The sequence below is a fragment of the Phycodurus eques genome, chromosome 21 (assembly GCF_024500275.1).
Source record: "Phycodurus eques isolate BA_2022a chromosome 21, UOR_Pequ_1.1, whole genome shotgun sequence".
NCBI classification, from domain to species: domain Eukaryota; kingdom Metazoa; phylum Chordata; class Actinopteri; order Syngnathiformes; family Syngnathidae; genus Phycodurus; species Phycodurus eques.
In genome coordinates this window covers 3,877,148-3,898,111 of record NC_084545.1, presented here as the reverse complement: position 1 = coordinate 3,898,111, position 20,964 = coordinate 3,877,148, and the positions used below count along the sequence as shown (strand labels likewise).

General features: G+C 42.5%; 4 protein-coding genes across 24 annotated transcripts in view; 1 reads left to right on the top strand and 3 right to left on the bottom strand.

Moving 5' to 3' along the window:
• Positions 1-1,097: 1,097 nt before the first annotated feature.
• Positions 1,098-7,450, bottom strand: LOC133396663 (transmembrane protein 236-like). The gene is made up of 4 exons (XM_061666731.1): positions 6,566-7,450; positions 6,421-6,493; positions 3,682-3,805; positions 1,098-2,489 (listed from the first exon to the last, which is right to left on the bottom strand). Exons 1-4 carry the CDS (start codon positions 6,823-6,825, stop codon positions 1,786-1,788), a joined length of 1,161 nt encoding a protein of 386 aa, XP_061522715.1. The 5' UTR covers positions 6,826-7,450; the 3' UTR covers positions 1,098-1,785.
• A 291-nt stretch (positions 7,451-7,741) lies between these two features.
• Positions 7,742-11,283, top strand: hacd1 (3-hydroxyacyl-CoA dehydratase 1). The gene is made up of 7 exons (XM_061666328.1): positions 7,742-7,925; positions 8,467-8,584; positions 9,472-9,490; positions 9,563-9,651; positions 9,721-9,842; positions 10,059-10,237; positions 10,740-11,283. The coding sequence occupies exons 1-7, from the start codon at positions 7,801-7,803 to the stop codon at positions 10,820-10,822; spliced, it is 735 nt and encodes a 244-aa protein (XP_061522312.1). The 5' UTR covers positions 7,742-7,800; the 3' UTR covers positions 10,823-11,283.
• Positions 11,284-11,946: 663 nt separating this feature from the next.
• On the bottom strand, positions 11,947-17,625 carry cdv3 (carnitine deficiency-associated gene expressed in ventricle 3). Of its 2 annotated transcripts, none has more exons than XM_061666975.1 (5): positions 17,175-17,625; positions 15,012-15,088; positions 14,812-14,939; positions 13,609-13,765; positions 11,947-13,133 (listed from the first exon to the last, which is right to left on the bottom strand). In XM_061666975.1, exons 1-5 carry the CDS (start codon positions 17,358-17,360, stop codon positions 13,004-13,006), a joined length of 678 nt encoding a protein of 225 aa, XP_061522959.1. In that variant the 5' UTR covers positions 17,361-17,625; the 3' UTR covers positions 11,947-13,003. The 2 variants fall into 2 exon arrangements, with proteins under 2 accessions (XP_061522959.1, XP_061522960.1); XM_061666976.1 differs by having other exon boundaries at positions 15,012-15,085.
• An 840-nt stretch (positions 17,626-18,465) lies between these two features.
• scrib (scribble planar cell polarity protein) overlaps positions 18,466-20,964 on the bottom strand; it is a 58,372-nt gene continuing 55,873 nt past the window's right edge. For 12 of the 20 annotated variants that reach the window (XM_061665775.1, XM_061665788.1, XM_061665779.1 and 9 more), the window contains one exon: positions 18,466-20,810. In XM_061665775.1, the coding sequence (XP_061521759.1) occupies positions 20,559-20,810 (252 nt within the window). In that variant the 3' untranslated portion in view covers positions 18,466-20,558. The remainder of the gene's footprint in view (positions 20,811-20,964) is intronic. The other 8 variants (XM_061665781.1, XM_061665784.1, XM_061665787.1 and 5 more) reach the window with 2 other exon arrangements.

Below are 20,964 nucleotides of genomic sequence, written 5' to 3'. Positions count from 1 at the left end.
CAAAAATTCTGATAATATTTAGTACTTCTTTTGTCAATATTGGAAATCCCCACAAAGGAAATCAGAACATAAAATTATGTGGGTCAATTTGACCCGGGGTGTGTGAAATGATCCGGAAGAGTCAGAAATGAAATAAATCTCAAATCTCATTATGAACTCAACTTGGGTGAAACCTCTTTTGTCCAAAATGTTCACGGGTCAATGTGACCCGCTACAAGTTTAACTCCCTTTTCCCCCCAAAAAAATATTACCTATAGTCATTCACTCATTTAGTTCACTCATTTGTTTTCCCCTATTTTGTAAATGACAGAAAATATCAGTAATAAAACGATTAAAGACCTCACGGGTCAGTTCGACCCAGAATGTGTTTAACCATCCAAAACAACAATAATAATGAATTCAATTAATATTTAGTTCACTAATTTTTGTGAATATTGGAATTCTGACATTATGTGGGTCAATCTGACCAAGGGGGTGTGGTATGATCAAGAAAAAGTCAGAACTGGAATAAATATATCTCATTATTTACTCAATTTGAAAATATGTGGATTAAACCTCTTGTTAAATTAGTTTCTTTGGTACAGCAAGAATGTTCACGGGTCAATGTGACCTACAGTGGGAAGTGTAAACATGTTATGGTTAAACATGCAGCATAAAAAAATATTTAGTGCAACTATTCACTCACTTTATTTTCCCCATTTTGTTAGTATCAGAAAATCCCAGAAATAAAATCTATACATTTTATGGGTCAATTTGACCCGCAATGTAACAAGAGGGTTAAAAATAGGTCCTTCACACTTAATTAACACACTCAAGAACAAGAGTATGCTTCCAAAGAGTGGCAAAGAATGTGAGTAAAATGCTGATGTGACAAACTGTGAAGAATGTACAAGTTCCCCCCCCCCCACCCCCCACCCCCCCACCCCCCCCGACTACCCTCTTCGGAGATCTGTGCAGTTTGCAAAGATGACACAAATCAATACAAAAAGAGCACAGGAGGAAATCCTGCTTCCTAGTGGGGAAGTGCCCTGAAATACTGGCAATAAGGTTACAAATGTGGAATGTATTTAAACATATGGGAACGCAAAATGAATAAAAAGTACTGTTGAGAAGGCTTCCTTTTTAAATACAAATATTTATTACAAATGGGAAGAGGAAGCTACAAATCCACAAATAAACGTCCCACTCCAATACATTAAAACCCCCCTTTTCCAAAAATAGATTTACAGTAATTGTAATTTCACAGACGCTGATCCCATTTGAACTCAGTTGCTAACCAACACAGCAACACCCTTCAATACATGTGAACAGTCAAATACGTGTGTAGGCTAAACTGTTTCCATGTGCTAATTTGCAAAACAATCCGCTAGGCTGGGTGCAGATTCCGGTCCATTTTCAAGCGACTGCAGGACTACACTGTCTGAAACGCCATCATGCAGAAACACAAACATCCACCACAACTGGCAACTGCTTGAAATTGTGGGGAAAAAAAAGTATAGCGTGTTAGCAGCAATTAGCATTCCAGTGAACTCAGACACATGTTGTTGTGGAGCTACGTGACATTCCTCCCAAAATACTCCCTTTTTATTTTGCCTTTAACTCCAGTTTCTCTGCATTTCTGTGTTTCTCCATTAGTGCTTTTTACTTGTCATAACTGTAATATACTGCACCAAAAATATTCTTCCTCAACCATCTGCAGTTAAGAAGAAGAAAAAACAGAAACAAACAACACTTGATGAAAGGTGTTAATTTTTCTCTGTTTTTTTTTTTTGCGGAGCTGGCGGTTTACAAGTACATCCTCTGTGTGTTGAAGATCCTGAGCTTGGTCATGAAGTTGAAGTAGACGAAGGCCAGGCACACCAGCACATTCTTCATTAGGTAGAGCAGCGGCGTGACCAAACCGAAGATGGCCAGCAGGCCGGCTCGCACGAACAGGAAGGGCAGGTCCTGGAAGGCGACGCCCAGCGAGGACAGCAGCGGGTCGTTGGGCACGACCACCACCCGCAGGCAGGACAGGCAGCAGAAGACGTAAATGGGGGACACCCAGCCCGAGTAGCAAACCAGCGGGTGGGACGCCACCCGAGTCATCTCCGCTGTGTCCATCCAGAACATGAAGCCGTCCACGAACACGTCAGCGCGGGCATCGCTGGCGCACAGGAACCGCAGTGGGCCCGAGCGGGCCTGCGCCACGTGGGGGCTCGATTCCGGAATGCGCACCGCCCTCCTGGCGTTGCCGGGTATTCCCGGGATGGTGCCGTTGGTCTCCGGTCTACGGCTGGAGCCGTTGTGGGTTCTGTCGCCCCCCCGCTGGCCTGTCGCCCCCGCCGGCACTGCGGGGGAGCCCACCACCTGCCCTGGGGGCAAACTGGGACCAGCCCTTCCAGTGCCCGTCATTCCGGACCCCTGAACAGCAGGAGCGATGGGGGTGACCTGTTCCACGTGCGTCAGCACTGAGGAGGGGATGTCGGGATCTCTCTCCAGGACGTTATCTGAAGACAACCGGAACAACTATCACTAAGTGCCAGGATGCTAAATGAGATCAATCCGATCTGTAACAGAATACCCGGAATCTATCCACCGGTGCCTTTTGCACATAACTGTAGCCTCATTTACTCAAAGATCCTTTATAAACAAATAAAAAATAAAAAATAAAAAATTTAAAAATAAATAAATCACACATTAGCGCTGTAACAGGACCCCCGGAATTTACTGGGCTGTTCTTGTTTGTTGAAGATGTTTCACCTCTTTAATCCAAATGGCTTCTTCAGTTCTTGAGGAGAGATATTAGGACATTCTTATTCTCAAATCTCCTTCCCTGTTTAGAGACGGCTTTTCTAGTTTAACATACATGGTTTCTTTTACACCTCTTTCAAACATTCCCGTCCAGAATTTGGACGTCATTGTCCTCGAAGGAATCCATCTACCTTCTTGAGATGCAAATGAACCACTGATTCCGGATGAAGAAGCCTCCTGTCGATGCTGCGCCATGCACCTGTGCAGTGGCTGCTTAGTCTCTCCAATGCCACACAGACATATAACCCCGTATTTATCTTCCTCCCCTTTACACAGAAACCAGTGATGTGTGATATTGCTGCAACTGTGCACAGTATCCCCTCCATCCATTTTATTCCGCTTATCCAGGGTCGGGTCGCAGTCCAGCGACCTAAGCAGGATAGGCCAGACTTTGCTCTCCCAAGCCACTTAATCCAGCTCTTCGAGGGGGAGGGGGGGCTTTGGAGTCATTACCAGGCCAGCCGTGAGACATAGTCCCTCCAGCGTGTCCTCCATCCAGGGGGACCTGTCTGGAAGAACTCATTGTGTCGAGGAGGCATCCCAATCAGATGCCCATGCCATTCTCCATGCAGAAGAGCAGAGGCTCTACATTGAACTCGCCGCCCGAACACGGCATCCCGCAATCAGATAACTCGACAAAGTCAGCGCCGCCGTTTGGTGAAGTGAAAAAAAAAAAATACGTGTTGAGAAAATTGCTTTTGACACAAGGCGGGAGAAGTTGGGGTCACACGTCTGTCCCACCTCAGAGGCCAGTTCCTGTAATGGTTCTGACACTACCTTGCAGGTAGCTAGCAACTTGTCGACTCAGCACGTTTTTACGGCAAACAAAAGCAAAGCATTCCCATTATTACCCGAACGTGACAGAGAGGCGAGTACACGTAAACTCACCCTGTCCCGTCAGCCTGCAGTGCCGTATCCTTTCCACCACATCCATGCTAATGAGGGAGAAAAGGATAAGCGACACGGGCAACTCGGCGAACGTGTCGTGACGCAGCTTGTTGCGGATTTGGACCTGCAAGGAAAAAAAATAAAACAGCGACATGAATACAACTCAATACAACTACAGTGGTGCCTTGAGATACAAGTGTAATTTGTTTGTTGAACATGCTCGTAACTCAAAACGTGTATCTCAAATCATCTTTCCCCATTGATATTAAAGGAAACGCCATTAATCCGTTCCTGACCCTGAAAAAAAACCCAAAGAATTTTGTTTGTGGTTTATAATCAGGAAAAATTGCACTCTATAATATTGTACTTTCTAAAAACAGCAACATTTAAATTTAATGTAAAGCAATAAATAATTTGTGCATCATGATTTAATGCTGCAATTCAATTCATTGTGCTGCTCCTTCTGCTGCGCTTGTCTTGGCCACCGGGGGCAGTATAATACAGTTATACAGACCCAAATGAAGAAGAATAGTACCTCTACTACTACTGTACATGAGTCAGTACGATGCTGAAATATTGGTAATTTTTTTGTAGGATAAAGAATATATGTAAACCGTGACTATTGATGCTAACTCTCAGCATGTCAATAACATTTTCTATTATATGTTAGCATTAAGCTAGCGGGGCATTCTTAAACCAATGTTGTTTTAAATACACAATTTTGCTTATTGTGAAGTGAGTTTACTGCCCCCATACAGCACTTGTATCTCAGGATTGACAAATGTACCTTTAGCTGTAACAGAGCATTTCAAATGAATAATAATCCGAAGAAACAAAGGTGGTCTGATGATTTTTCCGTGACTGTGTATTAAAATGAAAAACACTTGTAGGCTGTAGATTTTAAACAATCCAATGAAAATACGGCGCTACCTGAGCATGCCTTGTTCTTTACGCCATCTAAAAACCCCAAAATGTCGTACGTCGGTATCAGTAATTTTTTTATTACCTGTCCGCGACCCACCCAAATTGGCTCCACGACCCACTTTTGGGTCCCGACCCACCAGTTGAGAATCTCTAAGTGCCATTCAGCTCTCGACATAAGCCTGAGTCAGGACTTGAGAACAAAGCCGAACAAGCGGGAATCAGTGCAGCATTATTTTGTGTTTTTTTTTTATTTTTTATTTTTTTTATGTCCGATAAGCAGAGGGCCAAAAGGTCCGTTCGGGCCACGCAAAGCAGCAAAGCGAGCCCTGGGCCACGGGCCAACCGGGAAGTGAAAATGTGCCTGGTGGACACATGATGTGACAAGAAGCGCAGGAAGAGGAACCCAGCTGCTTATCAGCACCTACTCCTACTCACACATGATTCCCCCAAGGACTTTCTTCTCACAAGTCATCACCTTTATCCCGCCAACAGGCCTTAGCTCCATTCTGCCATGACAGCGAACCCCAGGTACGTGCACAAACATTTTTAAGGGCAGGTGCTCAAGCCCAAAATCGGCACCCATCGCCAAAATTATTCTTACAATTCAGAAAGAAACTGTACTATATATTTAACTTGAGTATTTATTTCTGTGAACACAATCAACACAGTCAGTAATACAACTATTAACACGTCGTTTTTTTATGATATACATAAATAAGACCAAGATAATTCATTATATAAAACAATCCAGTATTTGTTAACCTATAACCAGTACAACTTAATTGGGGAAAAAAATAGAGAGGGGAAGTAAAAATAAACAATTGAGATAATATGGTTGGACAAGTGCACATACCCTCTTATAAATTTTAAGTGCCTCTGATTAACTCCAAATAAGGTGTGTGCCCCTCAAATAACAAAACCCTTCGGGTGGCATTGATGAAAGAGAGAGCATTTTGTTTTTAATATTGATGAATGATTGGAGGAGCGGGGGGTGGACTGCAGCAAAAAGGGCATTTTTTCATCCAGGGCGAAAGGGCAGGTGTTTGAGCATCATTTGGGGTATGTGTGTGCACGTGCCTGGTAAACCCCCAGTACCGCAAAAACCCACAGGTAAATGACACTTCCCGAAAATGCTTAAGTTTATCTATATTAATAGTTTAAAAGTGTAAATATACCACAAACAACAATCCCAAAAGACTATCATTTCAAAATCATCTTACAACATTACCCTTCACATTTTCTGTTGACATTGTTGCACTTTTACTCGACAAAAAAGCGCTTTTAAATCAAAGGAGCTTATGTGCATAAATAATAAAAGTTGTCAGTTGTGCCGAGGCCTTCAACTCAGGGGGAGTAGCTTTGAACCAGATTTGGGTGCAGATTAATCTCTCCTGCTACGTTGGTTTCTTTGGTACGTTAAAAAATGTCCACAGGTCAATGTGACCCGCTGGCTGTTTAATCATTTCAAAATCTACTTGGTATGCAGTTAATATTTAGGGCATAAAAATCGTTTTCATGTGTGTGATGACTGGAAAATTCCACACATTAAAAAATACATTTGATCGATTTCCAGGCATGCTATCTTAAGATAAAACAGATTGCCAATTGGGGTTGTAAGGTTAATTGAAAAATCTAAATTGCACATACGTGTAAATGATCCTTTGCTTGTATTTGCCTTGCCATTTTGGCTGGCAACCAGTTCATTGTATACCCTGCTTCTCTAGCTCAAAAATCAGCAGGCATAGGCTCCCGCCGACCCGTGACCCCAATAACGACAAGCTCTATAGAAATTGAACGGATGGACATTTGTGGTACCTCCGAGCTGGCGATGAGAAAGGCAAAGCAGGGCATCGTGGAGAGGATCACAAACACGAGGGCCACGGGCCTCCTGGACGGAAAGACACATAAGTGAGGTCAGGAAGACCAAGACGGCAATTTTCTCCACGACGGCACCACTCACCACTTCTTCCTCCCGACCAGGAATCTCTTCTTGGCGAACACCATGTACTTGAGGGGCACCCAGACCAGGAGGGTGGCGGACGTGACATAGGCCACCGACGAGGCCACGATGAGCCAGTAGGCCCCGCCGGTGCCCCCCTCACCTTGGACCTTGGCCACGATGGCAGCGAAGCGTTGCATGATCACAAAGAGCGGCACACACAGGCCGGCAAACTGCAGCGCCTCGCACACCACCAACTTCAGTGTCCGGCCCGAGCCCATGCTGTGAGGACACCGGGCTGTGAGACCCAGGGGGGCGGCGAGCGGTCCCCACCATTGTCCACCCTGCCCCGCCACCAGTATGTTCCACACAGCACCGGCCTAAAACTGCTTACACCGCAATCGCCATTGTGTGCCCGGTAAACAAAGCTTGATAAGGATGTGGACTGTCTGTTAACTTTAGTGGGGTACACACGTACCGATTTTTAGCAAAGGCCCGATTGTCTGATGTCTCTGAAAGATCATCCCTAGCGATTATTCTGTGGTGTGGGGTGTTTTAAGAGTGATTTTAAATCAGCTTGGAAACCAGTCCGGGCAAACAATCATAAATGTTAAACCGGTTAAAGATTGAAAACAATACAAGCAATTGGGCGGAATTTGTGTCTCAGTCCCGATTAAAGTCACCAAAGGCCAGAGTGATTTTTCCGCTATTCGCAGAGGATAGGGACCGGTCCCGACCGTGAATAGTGAATATCTGGAAATAGTTTACGCTTATTATAGATGGCATGAAAAAAATCCCTAAAAAATGCGATTAACAGGGGCTAGGGTTAAAAAAAAAATAATTTGCGAATGCGGAACTACAAAAATGCGGGAGTCCGCTGTATGGGAAAGTCTGTCTTATACTGCCCCCTGGTGGTCAAAGCGCGCGCACCAGCTTGAGTGGCACAATTGAAGGAGAAAGTGCGTCAAAAATTATTTTATTCTTATTAAATGTCATTACTGAATGTTTTTTTTTAAAAATCAAGGGTAATATTATAGAGTGCATTTTGATCATTAAAAAAAACCATTGCATTTTAGCATTGGACTTTGGAGGTTCCACTTTCCCACCAGGTGGCAGCACACTCGTTTGTCGTGCCCGACCCCCTTTATGGAGAGCACGCCCCCCCACCCCCTCCCCTCCCTCCAGCTGTCATCTAACTTCCCAGAGCCCCGAGGCACCCGCCCCCGGCACCACTCCACCCCTGCCCGGGCACCAGCATGGCGTCCAGCGACGAGGACGGCGTCGCGGCGTCGGACGAGAAGGAAAACAACAACAAGAAAGGCGTCAAAGGCACTGTGGCCACCGCGTGGCTCACCTTCTACAACATCGCCATGACGGCCGGGTAGGTGAGCCCGTTGGAATGAATGGAGCGCCACTGCGTGTCCAAATAGGGCCGGGCGGGGGCGGGGGGGGGCAAGTGTGAAGGGCCGCGGGGGCTGCTGGTGTAAGTTTAGACGGCGACGGCGACACGGGAAATGCTCATCGGGCACTTTTGGGTTTTTTCTTTTAAACTCCGATTACAAACGTGTGCCACCCTGACACATGCAGGAAATACAGCCATTATTATTAATAATGACAGAGAAAAAAAAAAAAAAAAAAAAAAATCATCATTCTACCCAACCCCTAATCTAAATTGTTTTTCTTATGTCTTGTTAATGCTGAAGTGCTTGACAGTTATTTTAACTCTGCTATTATTAAATCTGATATTACAAAACTGAGTTATTTACAAGTAACGAAAATCTTCATTTAAGCTATACATACTACATACTTTGCAGAGTGTAACACAGTACTGACAGATCTTGCTTATTGTCCTTTTTTAAAAAAAATCTAAAACAGATTAACTTAATTTGAATTTTTGTATTTTTTTTTATTGTTGCTCTCAGGTGGTTGGTCCTGGCCATGGCGATGATGCGCTTCTACATGCAGAAAGGCACACACAAGGGCCTGTACAGAAGTATAGCCAGGACCCTCAAGTTCTTCCAGACTTTTGCTTTAGTCGAGGTAAGAGTTTTGTGGCAGTACACTGGTGCCTCGAGATAAGAATGAACCGACTAACGATTTGTTTTGAGATTTTTGTGCTTTGACTTGCAAGCAAGAATTTGCCTTAAGATCGCCAGCTATGATAGCGGTGAACTTCATAACAAGCAGCAGCTGGGAAGGTCGTCAACAGTTCTTTGAAAGGAGGCTTCAAGCGGTTTATTGCCACTCCCAGCTGAAGTTTATGGTCAAACTAAACATAAAACAAAGAGAATTAAACCACAACCACCACATAGCTTTGCCTTGGATGAGTCTGTTTAGCTTAATGCTAACAAACGATGCAAAACGACAGACGGGTTAAAGAATAACATCGGTATCGCTGTGACCCTGTATGGCGACAACCCTGCAAGCAATGGCTGTTTGAACACAAACAGTGCAGCAACAGATGTAGGCAGACAATATAACAATACACAGGTGTGTATTGTTTTGTACTGCCCCCCAGGTGGCCAAGGCGCGCTCATGACAATGTCCTTTGAATTGAAGCAAAAAATAAAATTAAAAAAATGGGGCAAAAACTGTTAACATTCTATGTAATTACAAAATTACACTATAGATTTTGAAAAATCATGTTTTTGTATTTATGGATGATTTAAAAACATTCAAAGACTTCCAGATTATTATTATTTTTTTTAAAATATAATTTGTACCAAAAGTAACAAATTTAGCAATTGCACTTATGGGCTTCTTATTCTCATGTTTTTGTGGTAATGGAACAATTTCAAATAATTTTTGGTACTATTTGTACAAAAGTAATGCACAATAATTAGTAAGTACATTGAATAATGGAACATTCCTGTCAAATCTTGAGAATACAATCCTTACTAATTACTTGGATGTATTTTCTCTTCCAGGTGGGACACTGCGCCATCGGTACGTGACGCCTTTAATCTAGGTCGCTTTGAGAACTTAAATGTCCGCCTTAAATAATTGCTGTCGCCGCAGGCCTGGTTAGGACATCGGTGATCGTCACCGGGGTGCAAGTGAGCTCGCGCATCTTCATGGTGTGGTTCGTCACCAACAGCATCAGACAGGTAAGAAAACACTAAGAATAGCTGCCAGTCAGAAATCGAGGACTCACTCTGGGCCTGCCCTTAATGAAGATCCAGAACGAAGAGAGCGTGGTCCTCTTTCTGGTGGTGTGGACCCTGACGGAGATCACCAGATATTCCTACTACACCTTCAACCTGCTCCACCACCTGCCGTACTTCATCAAATGGGCCAGGTGGAGGCTCCGTTGCACGGCTAGCCACTCTATGCTAACATGGTGCTGTGACAACACTCATACTTTGAAACTTTAACACTTTGGTGTGAATTCAAACAGACCTTTTTCCCCCCCGGAGTTAACTGCTGAGCCCATCGCAACTTATTTGCTAACCAAAACAGCAGCATGTAAACTGGGTGGCTCACGAAAAGGTGTACCAAACGTGCTTGTGTGCAGATACACCCTGTTCATCGTGCTGTACCCGCTGGGCGTGGTGGGCGAGCTGCTGACTATCCACTCGGCGCTGCCGTTCGTGCGCCGCTCGGGCATGTACTCCATGAGGCTCCCCAATAAGTACAACGTGTCCTTCGACTACTACTACTGTCTGGTGGTCATCATGCTATCTTACATCCCCTGTAAGTTCACCGCCCAAAAAAAATAAATAAATGCACCAGAGCTCTAACCGAACATCCTTTGGCTTTCACACAGAACACTCAAATATTTTTTTTTTTTGCATTTTCACACAGTGACGCGGCATCCTACAGTTCTGTAAACTACACAACGGGACAGTTGCTTTCAACATAAACAAGCCTTTGTCTTTCACACAGAACACAGCAAACGAAAACTAATGCCGTAACTGTGAGCTTTTACACACTGATGTTTTTTTACAGTGTATGAAATGTACTTACTGTCGCCGATGCACTTTTTAGCCGTTTATTGAATGCTGGGAGAAAAGTAAAACATGACTACACTCACACGAGAGCTGCTGTCGGCCACAGCTCACGCCCAAACACTCACATGCAGATTCGACAACGTCAGATTTTCACAACTTGCTGCGGGGTCGGGAATGTCTCCCGTGCCATAAACCACGGTTCGCTGTGTGTTACAACACTGACTTGTCTTTGTTGTTGTGTGCAGTGTTCCCTCAGCTCTTCTTCCACATGCTGCGGCAGAGGAGGAGGGTGCTCCATGGCGAGGTCATCGTGGAGAAGGACGACTAGTCGGAACCAGCCTGATCGTCGTCATCATCAGCTGCCAACGCCACACATCTGACAAAAGCGCGGGAGGATGCGGAATTGCTTACGTTTACTATCTGTGCGCTGCGCAGAAGACGGCAGCCTTAAAGAGACGTGGAGGAGGAACTGATTGTATCAGTGTCCCAGCTAATTGAGAAGAAAACAGGAAAGCTAAAAATAAAACAAAACAATAAATCTCCATGTAGACAACACTTTTTGTGGATGTTTGTTTGAGGGAAAACAACATTTTGTCTGCATTCTTTGACGATGTTTACCTGTAAGTATGTGTGTATGTTTGCTACTTCGATTCCCTCCAAACAAAAAGGTGCTATCGTGAGACCGTTGATTGATGTTCAATCAACTTGTGCTAAAAGGAGCAAGAGGCTTCAATTTAAAGAAGCAGGGGTGGAAAAGGAATGTGAAATCGTGCAAAAATCAATAAACAATTCGATATATAATATTCAGAGTTTTGTGATCACCTTCGCACCGACGCATTCAAAGTGGAACGTAAAGCTTTCTCTAATGTTGCACTACAAATTTGCCGTTTTCAAGTTCTCAAAATCTAGGGGGAAAAAACAAACTATTGGGATAAAAATGTATTTCAGATATATATATTTTTTTTTTTGAAATACATTTTTTAAATTTTCAAACACATCCCTTATGTTGCAGGTCAAATTGACCTGTTTTCAAGTTTAGTAAAAAAGTATATTTAAAAAAATAAAGAGAAATAAAAAGTCTAAAAAAAAAAAAAAAACATTTGAGAACTAAAGGTATCGGGTACTCGTGAAGGGTCCCGGTACCAGTCATCGATACTTAAAAGCTGAACTTAAGTCATTTGTGTTGTTTCTATATTGATTAAATGTGTTTGACGGTGCTGGAAACGTGCAAAGACTACAATTTAGTCCTGAATTGTTCATATAATTAGGACTCGTCCCGACATACAACACCAACTTATACTGCTAGCGCTGCACATAGTGTTTTTCCATTCGATTGTTTTATATTGACGGTAAAAGTGTTTTCATACAAATATTTACTGTAGTTTTGAAATGACTACTGCGTTCGCATAAATTACAGTATTTTGAAGGTAGAAGTCCACTCACACAAACAAGTTCATGATTAGCACTTTTATTTGACAAGTTGGGTCTCGTCGTCTTCAAACATTTTCTACTTCCACTGCACGCACACAAGTATCCAAGCACTTTACTCATTTTTATGAAACTGACCCCTCCCCTTTCAAAAAAAGAGACACTTATTCCTCATCAATTAACTTGGAAAATTGCAATGACTGTGATAACTCAATTGCCAGTTCATTTTGAATTATGAAAGCCATCACTTGAAATCAGCTGGAGAAAAATGCATTTAAATGGTTATTACTTTGTAGGTGTCAAACATAAGGGAAGTGCCATTCAAGCCAGCGTTGATCTAAGAACAATGATAATGAAATGGCTGAAAACTAAACAGCTGATATGAGAAACGGTTGAAATCTTCCAAACTACATTTTTTTTCCTTCCAACTTTCGTGGTGAGTTCAAGTATATATACATATATAGCGCTTCCGACGATCAGCGAGTTCTCCTGGGATGACCGAGCCGTTTGAATCCGTAAGGCCACTTTATTTGGGAAAGGTACAAGTCTCTGTGGTGACTGTTTGCGCACGAATCACCCCGACAGCTCGTATCCCGTTCATCACAACACGAGCAGGATTTATTGGGGGGACGAAACAGAGTCCACGTGGTCGAGGTAGTGTTCCCGCCCCCACCCACCCCTGAAAGCCCAAACGCACCCCACCATGCCCTGCGTGTGTGTGTGTGATACAGCGCAGAAAAATAGATGTTTTCCCCCCACACAAGTTTGTAAAATCATCTCAATGAAGTCCAGAGAGAGACACACGTGGCCCACAAGGTCCTCACCTTCCTGTTGCCGCCACAAGCTTGTTTGGAGTTGATTAGTCCCACGCTCAAGAGCTCCCCTCTTCCCAACCACGCCAACATTAGGTGTGATGATTTAAATGTGTGTGTTGGTGGTGAGTGCAGTACTACTAGCAGCTGCAACATTTAGCCACTTGCTTCCTTCCTCCTCATCGGTCGGTGGTTAGTTGGTTGGTTGGTTGGTTGGTTGGTGGGGGTGTGCCAAATGGCGGCTGCGGCGGTGGCGTGGTGCGCATGCCTTACTTGTCCCCCAGGACAGCGTACTGGTTGTCCAACTGCAGGTGCTGCACAGCGGCGCTGGCGTTGCCGTCCTCTCGGCCACGGCCCTTGTGTTTCACCACCTCAAACGTCTTTTCCATCTCGCGATCCCTGGCGGCAAGCGGACAAAGTTACTTACAGTCTTTAAAAAAAAAAAAAAAAAAATAATAATAATAATAATAATAATAATAATAATAAAAGCTTCTCCTCTCCGCTTTTTGGTCAGAAAGTGTCATTTTTTGTGAAACCAACTTATATCCTATTCCTGATTTTAAAAAAATAAATAAATAAAAAGCAAAGAAAATGCTACAAAAACTTTCTGGTGAAAGAAGAGTCTACTCTTTGTTTTGGTGGGTTAATTTGGTGAGCAGAAACTGCTTATTGGCATTATTTTTCTATTTATTCAGACATTTTTCGGCAAATATAACTGGCATCAATTATTCACAGATTTTTTTCTATTAGCGGTCAGGCGCGGTCATGCCTTCTGTAGACGAGTGGTGTTCCCATTATGAGTGACACACGACACCGACCAATGATTGTGTCGCCGGTGTGTTGGAAGCCGACCAATCCCCGTGCTTGGACTTACTTGCGCGTCTCCACGTGCTTGCCGGTGGCCATCAAAGAGGGGAACTGGGCGTCACTGAAGATCTCAGGGGGTCCCTGGCCTCGTTTGGACGAGGTGAGGCGAGCCCCCGGGGGACGGTAGACGCCCGCCGGCTTCGACTCCGGCGTCTCCACGTCCTCTGCGGAGAAGGAAGGAAAAATAATCGGCCACTATCATTTTGGATCTTTGGTAAGTAGGGCTGAAATGATTAATCGATTAACTTGAAGTGTTCATTAAAAAAAAAAAAAAAGGTTGAGGTAAAACCTCTGCCTTGAAAATTCACAGTGACCCTAAACTCAAAACGCAGACTGGCTGAAGGTTAACTTGTTGACACCCAGCCACTAACCGAACTCCCGACAAACGCTATGCTGGTCACTTACCATGCCAGGCCCCACCTTTTAAAACCACACAAACTCGATGTCACAGATAATTTCGTGTGGAACGTGAGGGTGGCGACCCCAAGTGGACAGCAGTAATACCTGCATCTCACAAGCAATAATGCATAATAAATTTTCATCCCATTACTCGATTAATCGATGGATGGTAGTATACGTGATAGTAAAACTATTCAATAGCTGCAGCTAGGTATGGGCCGGTTGCGGGTTTCAAGGTATACCGTGGGCAAAAATTTGCTGCTTTGAAAAGGGATAATATCGGCGAATTAAATCAGACAGCTGATTAATTGGTCGAGCCCTAATTAATATATTAAAATAACGCATTCTTGAGATTAAAGTTTCCCACCAGCTACGAGAGTCAGTTTGTCTACAAGTGGTAAAATAGAAATAAATACTATAGACTTGCTACCGAGGCAAATAAGAGCAGCTCATTTCCAGTCTGGCGTTATTTCACAAACTGGCGAAGAGCAGAGAAGTAGCTACTCATTTTCTGAGAAATAAATACTTTAACTGTTGTACTACATTTAGATTCTATTTAGACTAATTAAAATGTTCACTTGCTTTTTATATTTATTAATGTACCAAATGTTTCACAATATAATCAATTTAATTTAATGGAAAAATATTATTTACCCCAACATTTGAAAATAGTGCATTTTAAAGTTGCAATTGCAATACCCTGGCACCATGACACGAGAATATTTTTGGTCAAGGTTATCGTACCATCAGAATCTGATAGCAGCCCATGCTTAGCTGAAGCCCATTTGGTAAGTGAAGGGTTAGTACTCACCAACCGGCGCAGGAACAGAAGTGGATTTGTTCCAAGGGCCGGACATTTTGTCACCGCCTGCGACGATGAGGACCTCCCCCTCCTCATCCTGCTCTTCGTCATCATACTCCTCTTCGTCCTTCTCTTCACTTGGGAAAACAAACAACAACTGATATTATTGGCACGTTTGTGCACTTTCGAGGTGACGCTTTCATCCTCACGTTATCTGCAACGCTTGGAGCCTCAGGCCGCTGTAGTCCACCTCTTTCTGCTCAAACTCCTTCCACTCCTCGTCCTCCTGGCCAGAAGGGGATACAGACCACTCAAAATGCGGCACCGCACTAACACGACGTCATCAATACAGAGGGACCCAAGCGTGCATAATAACAGCTTGCGCAGCGGCCTAAGACTACATATTATCACGTTCAGTTAACACTTTACTTCCTGTTTTTTGTTTATTTTAGATGTTTTTCATACTTTACTACAGCATTAGCGTAGGTAGGCAATAGACATAAAATGTCTACACCCCCCCTCTATTCAAATGGCAGGTTTTTGTCCAACCATCCATCCATCCATCCATCCATTTTCTGTACCGCTTTATCCTCACAAGGGTTGCGGTCGTGCTGGAGCCTATCCCAGCTATCTTCGGGCAAGAGGCGGGGTACACCCTGAACTGGTCGCCAGCCAATCGCAGGGCACATATAAACAAACAACCATTCGCGAACACATCCACACTTAAGGGCAATTTGGAGTCTCCAATCAACCTACATGCATGTTTTGGGGACGTGGGAGGAGACCGGAGAGCCCGGAGAAAACCCACGCAGTCAGGGGGAGAACATGCAAACTCCACACAGGGGGGCCCGGGATTTGAAACCCGGTCCTCAGAGCTGTGAGACAGATGTGCTAACCAGTCGGCCAGGTTTTTGTGATATAAAAAAATGTGACCAAGATAATTTCAAACCTGTATCCACCGTTGTCGTAAAACATATAACCTGTAAAACTTAGGTGAAAAAAATTTTTTGAGAGGGGAAGTAAAAATAAATGTAAATAATGTGGTTACACAAGTGTACAGACCCTCTCATAACTGGGGATGACTTCTTCTTAATGCGAGTCAGCACATACCTCCCGCCATTTAAAGTGCCTCTGATAAACCCCAAATAGAAATTTGCCGTTTTAGTAGCTATAGTAAATCGATGAATCAACAAACTACTCCTCTCCTCCGACTCTTGACACCTCAGCATCCTCATCTTCACTGCACCTCATCTCCTGCTCATCTGTCCCAAAGCATCCCTCAGGGCTCAGTGCTTGGTCCTCTTCTGGTCATCCTTTACATAGTAACCCCTCGGAACCAACATCCGTCGCCATGGCCTCCATTTATACTGCTATGCTGATGAAGTCCAGATTTACATCTCCACCAAATTAATCCTCCTCTACTTATTCCACTCTAACCAGTTCCCTCACTGACATCAGATCCTGGATGAAAACCAACATTCATCAACTCAACTGCAATAAATCCAATATGTTATCATTGTTCCCAAATCTCTCACCAAACACACCAATAAATTCAGCTTCTCCTCTGACAACACTAGGGCGACCTAGGGTCGATATTAGCCCTTTTTTAATACACATTAACATAAAAAAACAATGAAATTCAAACAAACAAACAACAAAATCGGCCCATTTGACGCTATTGTAAAGTTTAACGAATGCTAAAGGAGAAAGTATTGTAAAACAGTCAAATATTGGGCCTGTAATTTATATATTTATTGTTGAAAGCGTAAACGAACCAAATAAGTTATTTTATTCATGGCTGTTTTGTGTGTGTTTTTTAATCGGTATTAAATTGGATTAATCAGTCATCGGAACTTTATTCTGCCATATATCGGAATCTGCCTCAAATAATTCTTACTGGTCACGCCTTACTACTTACTATTTTTCACGTTCCGACTTGCGTAGAAACTCGGGTTAGATCGCCGCTGTAGGAATGTAACAGTCGTAAAACGAGGAGCCCTGTCCCTGTGTACCGACGTCCTAGTGGCGAGACTAACCCAACTAAAATGGCGGCGACTCGCCCTCCCTTTTCCCTTCTCGGTGATTAAAAAAAACACAATTTGATACGTTAGTTTGACGCTAAACTAATAATAATTAAGGCCCAGGTGGCTCTTTGGAGTTTTTCAACGTGTGTCAGCTAAATAAGCTAAGAAATAAGAGATGGTTAGCAGCCGGTCGTCACATGAGCCGGGTGGAGCATATGCTAGATAACTAGTGGCCATTTCTTCCCAAATTGACTCCTTATAAGTTAATTTCTCACCATTTTAGGTGTCAGCGAGAATGTTTGAATGGCTCGTTATGGTTATTTACAGACAATGACTCGACCACGTTACCTTTTCCATGTTGGCATCCAGACCGTCGCCTTTAGACGACTTTTCATTCTCCTTCTTGGTCTTTTTCAGGCCCATCGACGTCGAGGTGGCGACGGACTCCTTGGCCTTGCCCTTGTCTTTCTTCTTCTTCTTGTCCCGTTTGGCAAAGAAGTCGTCCAGGCTCTTCTCGCTTGACACGTCCGCCATTTTCAAAAGAGAGCAGCTAGCTTTTTTTCCAGCAATGACACACGCCGAGAGGGGGCGAAAAGTGGTTCTCGTGTGGGGGAAAGCGTAAGGAGAAGCAGGGTGGCCACTACTAAACGGTCATTCGGCGTTCACTTGGGCCCCTTTCGGGTCGTTTCACCTCCGTTAAAGGCTGATTAAAAAAAAAATGTTCGGCTGAGTTCTCTGTGTGAGCCGTCAGCTATCCTGTCAAGTGTGCCATGCACCGCACAGGAAATCTGACAAATCAGCATCGTCACCCGGTAGTAGATGGACATGAACCCGGAAGAGTTACGAGTTTATTAAAACTGTCTTCAATATTATTTTTTAATATTTTACTTTACCACTGTTCACGTCTTAACTTATATTTAAATATTACCTATGATAATAAAATAACTAATAATGTGCGTTTGTTAAATAAACTGGTGTGAACCCACGTTTACGATGGAGTTCAGTTTCTACCGGCGACGTAATCCGAATTTCTACCGAGTCTGAACGAGCCGCAGTTTGTTTTAACGTTTTACAATTATTAAAATCTTTGAAACACTGTTACACTTATTCTGGAAATTTCCCAACACAAACAAATTCTGTAAAGATGTATCCCGGTTTATTATTGATAATGTTGCCTTCACTCTTCATTGAAAAGCATTTATTGTTTGGTGTCTTCAATAATAGCTAAACAAGTTTTTGTTAAAAATTTAATTATTATTATTGCAAAATTTCCTATCGACAAGTCAGTTTTTTTTTTCATTAAAGACCTCTTTTTTATTTTGGAGAAGGAACGTAAAATTATTCACGAGTACAATATTTTACTCTAAAAACATAAAATCGGTTAAAAGTTATTTTCTTTTTAAAATTCCCCTGGCTCACCTTTGTATTATTTTTTTGTATGAATGACTGTTTTTGTTTTCTTGTAAAATGAATATTTTCCAAAAAGATTATTGTAAAAAATAATAATTACCCGACCTCCACAAACAGGTGTTACTACCCTGCATTATGTTTTGCAAAGGAATACGTCATTCCAATCCTTATCGGTAGGTGGCGACAATGCAACATAACATTGTCACAATAATCAACAGCGAGACAAACGTGTTCATGACTTTCCAACGTTTATTTATAAAAATTAAACCAATGATTTGTGTGTCTTTACAGAGAGGAATCACAGAGAGCACTTTAGATTCTTGTTACATCTTTCAGCGCCGTGCAATGGAACCTGTCAGCTGGGTCTGGACAGACAAGAGACCAGTCTTCTTTCTCCCAGGTAAACAAATGAAATGGATGTACAATACATAAATGTTATGAACTCTACAACATGTGACATTTGAATTAAATTCATTTTCTCTAGTAGTTTCACTCCGACTACGGAAGTTCAAACGGGACGAACTAACACGTTTGTTAGCCAGTAAACTGAAATACGTTAGAAAATATGCAAAAAACAAAAACTTTTTACCCACCTGAAAAAAAAACAACTAAAACAAACTATGGTAAACAGCAATAAGAGCTATGAGCAAACTTGAACGTGACTTGAACCACTAGAATTAGAACACCTAAAATGTTAAATTGAGCTATAGTGTGATTATTCAAAATGTCAGATACAGAAGCTGATATGATATTCGGAGAGGTTTTCAATTTGATAATTGAACCGCTCGTATTAAAATGGAGGGGGATAAAAAAAAAAAAAAAAAAAGTGACACGTGCTGTCCAAACCCAGACGCTCGCTTGGTCAACACATTGGCTCAGTTTTCACTAGCTCGCTCACGTTCATATTTGTACATTATTCACACCATGATAAGAAAAATGACCTCTCAGTGTCGTCAGATTATTAAATTAGCCCCGTCGGGCAGAAAAATAAAGCATCCGCTACCTTCACATCACGCCGGAACACAACTTCAATGATGATTAGAACATTCAAAAGAATTTCTCTCAAAGGAGGGCAAGTACCATTCGTGTGTAAAATACATCTTACTTCTCGTGTCTCCCATATGACCACAAAAAGTTCGGGATATTGGGCTTTAGGTTGCTAAAATTCACAACTGGTGTTTGAGCCATCAAAGTTTCTACGGAGGTTCATTTCTATGGCTTTCAGTTGGACATTCAAAAGTTTAACGATAAAAAACAAATTAAATTCGGTGCGGGGATTCTCAAAAGTATGGTTCCCTCTAGTGGTGTGACAGAATCACTGCCTAAGTATAATTCAGGTGTATTTAACTTTTAACAACAAATTTGCATTTGATCTTTTTTTCTTTTTTTAGATAAAATTGTATAACTTTTTCCTGTGCAATACATTTAAATGTAATCATTATATCGAAGTATTTTTTCCAGTATATTTTAGCGGAATGTTAATCTTCAAACTCCATACTGTGACAGTGGATTAAAATATTAAATGTTGTCGCTCTCCAAATTCACTAAATTTCATAGTTTTTCACAAATCCATTCTATTGGTCGGTGGGTCTGTTTACAAATTATCAACCAATCTATAAAGTGTTGAAAATAGCCTGCTCTCTTTAACGATACAATGTTAATAACAACCAAAAAATACAGCTTTTTCTATTTCCTGAAAAATGATTTTGGTGATGCGAGGATTCCGCGCGACAGCAGTGATGTCCAGTGGACCCCCTCGTATTTGTGGTTTGGCACCTGCAGATTTAATCTATTTACATTTTTTTTTTTAATAAAAAAAATACATCATGGTGGCACTTGGAGAGCTAAGTTTTTTTTTTTTTTTTTAGATGGTATTTGGTAAAACGTTTGAGAACCACGGTTATAGTTCATTAGGTTCATCTTGAGATTTTACCCAAAAGTCCAATATCCCTGACTTTTAGTGAGTAGTGTGGATATGCACACATTATATTGCCAAAAGAAAAAAACTAATTTGGATGTAAAATGATTAAAAACAATAAATTGTTTAAAAAATCTGCGTGGCAGTGCAACAATGATGCATGATATGTTTTTATTTTTATAAAGCTCTCGGCATTGTGCGTTTGTGTGTGAAGGTAGCAGGATGTCGTCTCACTATTATTTACATTCCAAAAACAAAATTTTACAATCTAGTCAAATATTTTCCCCACGTTATAGCTAGGACTTCTATTTTTGTCTTTGGGAGGTTTAAAAAAAAACAAAAACAAAAACAATAATTAATAAAAAGAATTTTAAAAAAAAGCTAAAGACATTAACGTAAAAATGTTAGCCGGGCGGGAGGAAGCGCGGTCTCGATGGCGACTGAAGGCAAGGCTGGATATGAAGGAGCGCTTTCCTGGTCTCTTTAAAATGGACTCTTCTTCTTGTGTCGTGTTTATGTGAGATGTTACGTGGGCACGGCGGTCTCCAAACTGCGGCGCCCTTGTCGCAGCTTGCGCTTGTTGCTGTACAGCGCCATCTCCTCGAGGGCCGAGGTAGCGGGCACGGGGTCCTCGGCCTCCGGGCCGGTGGCGCGACCTAGATATATAGATAGATAGACAGACGTGATCAGGAGCGTCTCGAGTTGTAGACGATGGCGGTAAAAGCGGAAAAGATCCCCTGCGAGATTCACAATGCTAAAAAAACAGGGAGAAGCAAAAGCAGACGGAGATGATGTCATAAGGCACCCAGA

Coding starts and splice junctions, on each gene's coding strand:
- LOC133396663 (XM_061666731.1), bottom strand. CDS start 6,825: ATGGGCTCGGGCCGGACACTGAAGTTGGTGGTGTGCGAGGCGCTGCAG. Junction 3,806..6,420: donor TTCTCATCGCCAGCTCGGAG/GTACCACAAATG, acceptor TTTTCCTTGCAG/GTCCAAATCCGCAACAAGCT. Junction 2,490..3,681: donor CTGCAGGCTGACGGGACAGG/GTGAGTTTACGT, acceptor GGTTGTCTTCAG/ATAACGTCCTGGAGAGAGAT.
- hacd1 (XM_061666328.1), top strand. CDS start 7,801: ATGGCGTCCAGCGACGAGGACGGCGTCGCGGCGTCGGACGAGAAGGAA. Junction 9,652..9,720: donor TCACCAACAGCATCAGACAG/GTAAGAAAACAC, acceptor CCCTTAATGAAG/ATCCAGAACGAAGAGAGCGT. Junction 10,238..10,739: donor CATGCTATCTTACATCCCCT/GTAAGTTCACCG, acceptor TGTTGTGTGCAG/TGTTCCCTCAGCTCTTCTTC.
- cdv3 (XM_061666975.1), bottom strand. CDS start 17,360: ATGGCGGACGTGTCAAGCGAGAAGAGCCTGGACGACTTCTTTGCCAAA. Junction 15,089..17,174: donor TGGATGCCAACATGGAAAAG/GTAACGTGGTCG, acceptor CCTTCTGGCCAG/GAGGACGAGGAGTGGAAGGA. Junction 13,766..14,811: donor TTCTGTTCCTGCGCCGGTTG/GTGAGTACTAAC, acceptor CCTTCTCCGCAG/AGGACGTGGAGACGCCGGAG.